The 9,733-nt window shown below is 41.0% G+C and overlaps 1 protein-coding gene across 1 annotated transcript; it reads left to right on the forward strand.

Annotated features, from left to right (window-relative positions):
* Positions 1–3,862: 3,862 nt before the first annotated feature.
* LOC311147420 (C-type natriuretic peptide 3-like) lies at positions 3,863–4,447 on the forward strand (the record flags this gene model as incomplete). Its single annotated transcript, XM_084184122.1, has 2 exons — positions 3,863–3,952; positions 4,151–4,447. 2 exons carry the CDS (start codon positions 3,863–3,865, stop codon positions 4,445–4,447), a joined length of 387 nt encoding a protein of 128 aa, XP_084040248.1.
* Between the last annotated feature and the right edge of the window lie 5,286 nt (positions 4,448–9,733).

The raw sequence follows: 9,733 nt of genomic DNA on the forward strand, positions 1-9,733 counted from the left end.
CATGTCTCAAGACTTAAAAATCCTTCTTTAACTTGTCTCCTCCCCTTCATCTACACTGATTGAAGTGGATTTAACAAGTGACATCAATAAGGGATCATAGCTTTCACCTGGATTCACCTGGTCAGTCTGTGTCATGGAAAGGTGTCAGGTGTTCTTAATGTTTTGTATACTCAATGTATATTATGAATCAACATGAATGATGTCAACGTTTTATCAAAGTTGGAAACAAAGATGTGTCAAATGGCAATACCATGGCAATTATTGAGGATACAATCCAGTTTTATTGAACCATGTGTTTCATTTGCCTTTCTAAATCACTACAGATTTTGAACCACATAAACCTATAGGTGAAAATGAGCTACATAACTACCCCAGAGCTAGTTACGTTGTGTGACATTTAAAACAATACACTGTCACTATGATGAAGAATGTGTCTGATCCAGCTAACGGGGTTCCCCCTCATTAACGTTTTTAATTAGCACATCAGTGCTTCATCATATAAATGATGCACAGCACTAACTGATCTGAACCTGGTAATGTGTGTGTGTGTGTGTGTGTGTGTGTGTGTGTGTGTGTGTGTGTGTGTGTGTGTGTGTGTGTGTGTGTGTGTGTGTGTGTGTGTGTGTGTGTGTGTGTGTGTGTGCGTGCGCGTGTGCGTGCACGCGTGCGTGCGTGCGTGTGTGTGGCAGTGAACAATGAACAATAGGTGTATGCAGCAGCCTTGAAAAACACAGCTACATTAGCCTTAGCACCAAAATACTGTATTTTGTGTTTGCTAATGTTTAAGGGTTGTACAGTACTATTATGTGGTGGATATACAGATAGTAACATCTAATATATATATAAAGTTGCATGAATATATATGCAAACTTCTATTCTATTGTGTTCTTTTCATGAACATGGACTGCAAGCGTTCAGCATCATCACAGATCCATACAGTTACATTCAACACCAGATTTCCCATTTTGAGATGACAAACCACTGGCAATATGTGAACTCTCAACTCTTCTCTATATTGGACATTACAGCAATAAGGGCCAAAAAAAGACAGTTCAAAAAGTGTTGAAAAGTATTATATTATGGAATAGCATAATCGCATAGATGCTTGCTCCAGTTTTGGTGCTTCATGTTTCAATAACGTAAAGTAGAAGCAGCCTTAAGGCATTGTTGTTATAGAGGCTAGATCCATTTCTGTATCCATGGATACAAGGGCAATCGTGATTTGATTTGTTTTCAACAGTACCTTTTGCATGAGACAGGACTACTGAACAATAGACCAGCAAATGTCTGACTCTTTGGCCAAGTGTGAAATGTAAGGTTCGTATCTGAAGGCCAAGAGAGACATCTTTGTAACATTCTGTCCAAGACGTATCTCAATACATTTTCTTAGTTTCAAGGTATTTTCTGCAGGCTTCTCCACAGGGGGAAAAAACATGTGTTTATGACTTCTTGATTGACACTGGTTGGACTTTCCTACACTTCTATAAATAGAAGAGTGTGTGACAAAGAGAGGGAGGGAAACAAAAAGAAAAACTCAGCCTTACTGAGTAACTATTTATGTCCAGGTGTGAAAAGAAAAGGAGAGAAGAGAAGAGAAGAGAAGAGAAGAGGAGAGGAGAGGAGAGGAGAGGAGAGGAGAGGAGAGGAGAGGAGAGGAGAGGAGAGAAGGAGATCATAACACCATCTTCATTGACAGGGATCCAGAGTGAGTTCGAGAGATGCAACAAGCCTGCAGTAACAACTGTAAATCGATATGCTTCATAACAAGTATGTCAGAACAAATGCAAGACTTGAATAGGAGTGGAGGAGGTTAGGGAAGCAATTTTAGGATCAAAAGAGCTTGGACCGTGCTTCTACATCTGCATTGCTTGCTGTTTGGGGTTTTAGGCTGGGTTTCTGTATAGCACTTTGTGACATCTGCTGATGTAAAAAGGGCTTTATAAATAAAATTTGATTGATTGATTGATTAAAAAGTGATGCGTAAACCATTCACTCCTGTGGATGAGATGACAAAACTTATCAGAATGAATGTAATGAATGTAGAGTTTAGGTAACTCACAATGCCAAATAGGAAAATGTTATATACGCACATCTATTGTCCCTGAGCAGGTCCTGGATATCAGTTTTTGTTCAATAAAAAGTAAAAAGAGACTGAAAAGAGACACTGTGATAGGTTGTGAAATAACTCCCAATACCAACTTTTCTGTATTTAGCCTATAAATAGCCTATGCAATGAATGTTTCCTCCTACAACCACTACACTTGAAATGAATTGAATAATATGTGCAAGATAGACTTTGTTGTTCAAGGTCATATTATTGTATCAACAAGTTTCTCTTTAGTTTTTTCTTTATTCTTTGTTTGCTCCACTTCACTGCATTGGGACTTCATATTGTCTGCCTTTCTGTCTGTCTGTCTGTCTGTCTGTCTGTCTGTCTGTCTGTCTGTCTGTCTGTCTGTCTGTCTTTCTTTCTTTCTTTCTTTCTTTCTTTCTTTCTTTCTTTCTTTCTTTCTTTCTTTCCGGCCCGTTCCTGCTCCCCGCACCAAGCCAGTGGTGCGCGTCGTCAGCCCGGTCCGGCCCGTTCCTGCTCCCCGCACCAAGCCAGTGGTGCGCGTCGCCAGCCCGGTCCGGCCTGTTCCTGCTCCCCGCACCAAGCCAGTGGTGCGCGTCGTCAGCCCAGTCTGGCCCGTTCCTGCTCCCCGCACCAAGCCAGTGGTGCGCGTCGTCAGTCCGGCACGGTCCGTGCCTGTTCCACCGGTGCCTGGTCCGGCACCGGTCAGCTGCTCCACACCGGAGCCAAAGCAATCCGCTCCACCGATATCCAGTCCAGCTCCGGCCAGCGGGACCAGACCAGGGGCGCTACGGGGGTTAGAGAGAGAGTGGTGGTCACGCCCGGAGCCGGATCTGCCTCCGAGGCGGAATGCCCACCCGGCCCCTACCCTCTTGTGTTTGGTTGGCGCGGTCGCAGTCCGTCACGCCCTGGCTCTGGGGACTCTTATATGTTGAGCCAGGGTGTGGATTTTCTATGTGTTATTTTCTATGTTTTGTTCTAGTTCGTGTATTTCTATGTTGGCCAGGGTGGTTCCCAATCAGAGGCAGCTGATTCTCGTTGTCTCTGATTGGGGACAATACTTAGGCAGCTTGTTTGGCACTGTTTATTGTGGGATCTTTGTTCCGGAAGGTTTGTGTTGGTGTTATTTAACCTAGGACTTCACGTATCGTTTGGTTTGTTGTTTTTGTTCGTGTTGTGGTGTACTTAAATTAAAGATGTACGCATATCACGCTGCGCCTTGGTCCGCATCTTGTAGCGATGTCAATTGATTTAGGTTAAAAGTTGGGTGAAAAAAATACGAAATTGATGACTTTTTGCAAATCCAATTCTGTTTCCCGTATTGATTCAACTTCAACACATAGATTTTGGGGGTTGAAATGACAACGTTGATTCAACCAGTTTTTGCCCAGTGGTCTGTCTGTCTGTCTGTCTGTCTCTTCTTGTGAAAGCATCACAAAACAGCATCATCTCAAATGAACCACAGAGACATGCCCATATGAAACGTTTAGCTGGAGGCATAGCCCCCTTTATGCGTCTCTTGACACGGTTATGGAGATAGGGGTAATTGGGTAGAGCCCTCTTGGCGTCACAGTTTAAGGCATATGTCAATTGAGGTGGAGATCCAGTCGAATTAACTACACACTCCCACAGCATAATCTCTAGATTAATCACGGTTCATGTGTTCTTGGGCCTCCGTGACGAAACGGCACAGATATAAAAGCGCACCTGGTGACGTTTAGTTGCCAAAGGAGAACAGGCAAGGGGAAAGATTTGGTCTACCTACAGAGCGAAGGGGAGAAGACAAACTACATGAAAATGATTTCAAATATCCCATTTTGCTGTTTAACTGCACTTGTACTTCTGAACTTGGTAGGAGCCAACCCCATGTCAAACCTACAGGTAAGCTAGTGCTTCATGGGCCAAAGTCTCTTGATCATTGCTATTTTGCTGTTCTTCTTATTCCACCAAATATATATATATATATATATATATATATATATATATATATATATATATATTATTGTAATTGATGGAAGACTGTTTCATGTGGCTTTAAGTGACATTGGGGTTAATAATTCCATGGTTTCTCTCTGTTAGAGCTTGAAACAGCTTCTGGAGGAGGAGAGTCATGTACCATATTACACGTCGGAGGAGATGGGGGTGGATGGGAAAGACTTCATTACAGAGAACACCGCGGAAGAGGTGCCTCCTTGGGACTCCGAAGATGCAAGGGATCCCGCGCTGACGGGAAAGGAGAACGCAATTGCGCGTCTTCTCAATGACATTATGACGACCCCCAAGCGCTCGTGGAGCCGGTTCAAGAAGGGTGGACTGAGAAGCTGCTTCGGCGTCAGGCTAGAGCGAATTGGGTCATTCAGTGGGCTTGGATGCTAAAGGACAGGTATGGTTATCCTCTGCGTCAATCCAACCGAATGAAATTCTCCACTCAAGCTGTAGCCACAGTATGATGGAGTTGAATTTATATTATAATGTGTTTATTTGAACTATCAAATAAATGCAATATTGTTTCTCAAGACCGGCTCTATGTTTTGTGTTGTTTCTGCAGGGTTTGGGCTGTTGACCAGAGCACAAGAAACGACCCTTACTTGAACTCTTCGAGAAGGATGAACCTCATCACCTCAGAAAGTATCGACTGAGAGTTTACAATGGCGTTTGTGATGAGATGTATTTAAATTTGTGGTTCGCATTTGGCATATTTAAATTGTTATTATTTTAGAACTGACGAATTTTCATTTTTGGCTCTTGCTATAATATACTATTGTTGAATGTATTTATCTATTTATTTTGTTGTAAGAAAAAGAACGTGCAGACTTGCGATAGATTGTAGCCTAATGCGGCGAAATAAATATTTTGCATAATAAATTACTTTGTTGTGAGTTTATTGTTTCCGGTTTTTTTTACAATATTGGTCTGGCATACCGAGACTTACACTCTCCTCACTCAAGCAAGTGAAGCATCTGTTTCTGACTAGCCAAAATCATCATCATAACTCCCAACAGCGATCAGTAGCCTATCGCAACTTCCTTCTCACCTCTCCATCCTCCACCTGACCTATTCTTAATCTCCCATCCTCACCCTCCTCCTCCTCTCATCCCCAAAGACAAAATAAAAACATGACACCTCAATAGTTACCAATAGTTATCCAGTCCAAATAATGGTCCAAACAAAATATTATCTTAAAAGGCAGTCGGACGCCGCACACAACCCTGCTCCCTTATCACTGTCAAGGCGACGGAATGTCAAGCTGAATTATGTCATAACATGCAGTCCTTGATAAGTAGGCTACTATCCGAGGCACGGGCTCTACATAAAAAGCCCCCCTAGTCATCCCGTCATTAAAACACTGAACGGGATATCTGAAACACCTCAAAAAGACCGCTGGGATTGATATCGGAATGGCAAAATTGTATATTTTCTTTGGATATATCATATTAATAATGACCCACAGTGTGAGCTGGGGAAATCTGTATGCCAGTAGGAATGTTCAAGAGTTGAAAAATCTGAAGGTAAGACATACAGTTAGAAGCAGTTCAAAAACATAAAAAAGGCAATCAAGTTAATTGAAGTTCTTAGAATTGTGTAATTTCTGCAGACAAAAAGTAACTGGAGACATAAGCATACATGCTATGCGCACAGGCCTACATTCTATATTAAAATCACCTTTCAAAGTAATACGTTATGACTATGTGACATTAATACGCGCCATTTGTTCACTTATAGGACCTGATCCAGCGGCTCGAGGACAAGTTGACCGTTAACGAGGAAAATGACCTTTATCCGTCTAAGTCTGAGGACGTGGACGCAGCCGATATGGAGGACATTGAGAACTCGCCCGCGGCGATCCGGGGGCAGGAGGAGAGAATGGTAATGAACGCACCCAAAAGAATTGCCACCGAAAGCCCTGTGGTGTCACACCTGAAAGATCTAATCGGTTTGAGGAGGACGGCCAAATCGTTCAACAGTTGTTTCGGTAACCGGATTGAGAGAATCGGCTCGTGGAGCGGACTGGGGTGCAATAACGTCAAGACTGGTATATCTGATGGCAATTATTTGAGTGGAATGCCTTTAAACAAATAAATAAGCTCAAGAATGTAGTACGATGTCAATTTGTGTGGAAAAAAGTCCATACTTTGAGGCTAAAAGGTATGCGTAGAATGTATTGGTTTTACGCACGAATTGATTTTACGCATAGCTCTGTCTATTGTAAGATATAACATAAAGGTTGTTGCAAGATCACACACACATCGATATTAACTCCATTACATTATTATAATCAAGAAAGGGCTGTATATTCTTTATTAATTGATACAATTTAGGGCTATGAGTTGAACTTCTGCATGGTGATGTTTGACTAACAATATAACCACTAAAAATGAAAATAATGAGTTGATTATGATATGATTTTAATTTGTATTTGCAGGTAACAAGAAGAGAATATCTTGGAACTGAAGAACAACGCCCATTCATGGACGTCACGAAACTGCGCCATTTCTGACCTCTGTGGAACTCTCCCTCCCATTCTGGAGAATGCATTTCTTCCCTTCAAACAATAGAAGACAAACATTTCATAAACGAATGTATACTAAATAATTTCGATATTAAAACATACGAAATTAAATCTCTTAATTTCTGGGTTGGTTTGTTTCTAGACTATCAGTGACAATTATTTATTTATTTATATTTATTTATAGACATGCATATTGTATTTCTACTTCGAAAAAGGGATATATGATTGCTAATTGCACTCTCCAGAAATACCTAATACAAAGTATTTGTTATTTGTTTGCGCCTGTACAGTATTGTTCACTTGTGTGTATCAAATCGATGTATATGTTTGATCATGTTGTGAGATGGTATTATTTTTAATAAATTATTAGATATGGAACGCTTTGCTTTATTATCATAACTATCAATTATCCAATCATATACGTTTTATGAATTAAATACATTATAGCCTTCCATAGTTAGTCACATTAGTTGTCACAGAGAGAAAGATAATGAGATCAATTCAAGTCATACTGATAACTACTTACTGCAATACAAGGAATAGTTTATGCACTCAACCAGCGCTGCAAAGACAGCACATGAAGTCCAAATAATCTGAGGATTATTATGATAAAACGAATTATCAACAATATTTCGCATTCTTGTAGACAAGTAGTATGACACAGTTAACGAATTCCTTCTAATTATAAGCCCAACTATTGCTGTTGGACCAGTAAACTGGAAAGTCTCCCATTGGTTACTGTTAAAAGAAAAGTTACTGACACTACAAAAGTCAATGTAAATTCAGAAACAAGAACGTGGCAGATGCAGCAGTCTATTATTCCACATCGACACAACAATAGTCCAACTTCAAAATCTATATGGCAGGTCTGTAGAGAGAGCATCAGCCCAGGCCCAGGGCCCAGCACACACCCCACCTTAGACACACACACACGAGCTAAATTATGTCTAAATTATTGAAATATATTAAAATGCACATGTGACCAGATGTTGGAGCAGCCTTAAGCGCAGTAATTAGCAGGAGGCAGCAGGATCAGGTGCAAAATAGTGTCCAGATTATTATCAGTGAAAGGTGGTTCCAGGTGAATGGAGAAATCCAATTAATATTTATATAATCTACAAAGGCATATTTAATAACAATAGTTCTGCAGGCCAACAAGCAGCAGCAAAACGTTTACTTATGGAGCCGTGCACCCGCCCGTGCTCCCATTACGCACGTACATGACAGACAAGGCATGGAGCTCCGAGACTTGCGAACTTCAAACACAGGATGCATTACAATAAGGAAATAAACATTTTTTTTCTCGTCAGTGTAGCAAGTGTTCATGTGCACCTGAACATCGCATCCACTTGGAGGATTGCAAAAGGATACATTACTGCATTTAAATATGAAACTTAAATGCGCCACAATGCAACTTGACCAAAGATTTCCTCGACACATAAGTAACCTTGCTCACAGTAAATACTAATGACACTGGCAAAAAGAGGAAAAGAACAACATATACATTTAGGATAAATTAATTACTAGATATATGGGGAAACATGAACGAACTAAAGAATTTATAAGGGGAATTCAATAAAATGCGTTTCTGACAAGAGCTACTGAGTCAGCGTCATCACAGCACACATTAACTAAGTGGACAGGGGGAACACTTGACATGCACTAATTTGAAATATGTAGTAGGCTGTTATAAGATATTATATAAGCCAATGGTAATCTAAAAGGCATTTATTCAGTGATTTTCTTCTTTGTCTAATATATGTGTTTTTTCATTCACAACTAGGATGGGTAACACTTTATGTTAAGGTCCGTAATAAACAATTTATAAGGCATTAGTAAAGTATTTTTGCAGTCCTTAATCTAAGGTGAGTGCTATTTATACTTTATGAATACTTTATAAATGTTTTGACTTACCAGTGTCATTTCTCACAAAAATATGGGCATGCCATTGGTAGACATTCCTGCAGTACCTGGTAAAAGAACAAGCACACAACACATGATGTTTAAGGAAGTATACAGTGCCTTCGGAAAGTATTCAGACCCCTTGACTTTTTCCAAATTTTGTTACATTACAGCCTTATTCTAAAATGGATTAAATAAATAAAATCCTCAGCAATCTACACACAATACCCCATAATGACAAAGTGAAAACAGGTTTTTAGAAATTGTAGCACATTTAGTAAAAACAAAAAACAGAAATACCTTATTTACATAAGTATTCAGACCCTTTGCTATAAGACTCGAAATTGAGCTCAGGTGCATCCTGTTTTCCATTGATCATCCTTGATGTTTCTACAACTTCATTGGAGTTCACCTGTGGTAAATTCAATTGATTGGACATGATTTGGAAAGGCACACACCTGTCTATATAAGGTCCCACAGTTGACAGTGCATGTCAGAGCAAAAACCAAGCCATGAGTTCGAAGGAATTGTCCGTAGAGCTCCGAGACAGGATTGTGTCGAGGCACAGATCTGGGGAAGGGTACCAAAACATTTCTGCAGCATTGAAGGTCACCAAGAACACAGTGGCCTCCATCATTCTTAAATGGAAGAAGTTTGGAACCACCAAGACTCTTCCTAGAGCTGGCCGCTCAGCCAAACTGAGCAATCGGGGAGAAGGGCCTTGGTCAGGGAAGTGACCAAGAACCTGATGGTCACTCTGACAGAGCTCTAGAGTTCCTCTGTGGAGATGGGAGAACCTTCCAGAAGGACAACCATCTCTGCAGCACTCCACCAATCAGGCCTTTATGGCCAGACGGAAGCCACTCCTCAGTAAAAGGCACATGATAGCCCGCTTGGAGTTTGCCAAAAGGCACCTAAAGACTCTCAGACCATGAGAAACAAGATTCTCTGGTCTGATGAAACCAAGATTGAACTCTTTGGCCTGAATGCCAAGCATCACTTCTGGAGGAAACCTGGCACCATCCCTGCGGTGAAGCATGGTGGTGTCAGCATCATGCTGTGGGGATGTTTTTCAGTGGCAGGGACTGGGAGACTAGTCAGGATCAAGGCAAAGATGAATGGAGCAAAGTACAGAGAGATCCTTGATGAAAACCTGCTACAGAGCCCACAGGACCTCAGACTGGGGCGAAGGTTCATCTTCCAACAGGACAACGACCCTAAGCACACAGCCAAGACAACACAGGAGTGGC

Source organism: Coregonus lavaretus (genome assembly GCF_964263955.1).
Source record: "Coregonus lavaretus genome assembly, chromosome: 20".
In the NCBI taxonomy this organism is placed as follows: domain Eukaryota; kingdom Metazoa; phylum Chordata; class Actinopteri; order Salmoniformes; family Salmonidae; genus Coregonus; species Coregonus lavaretus.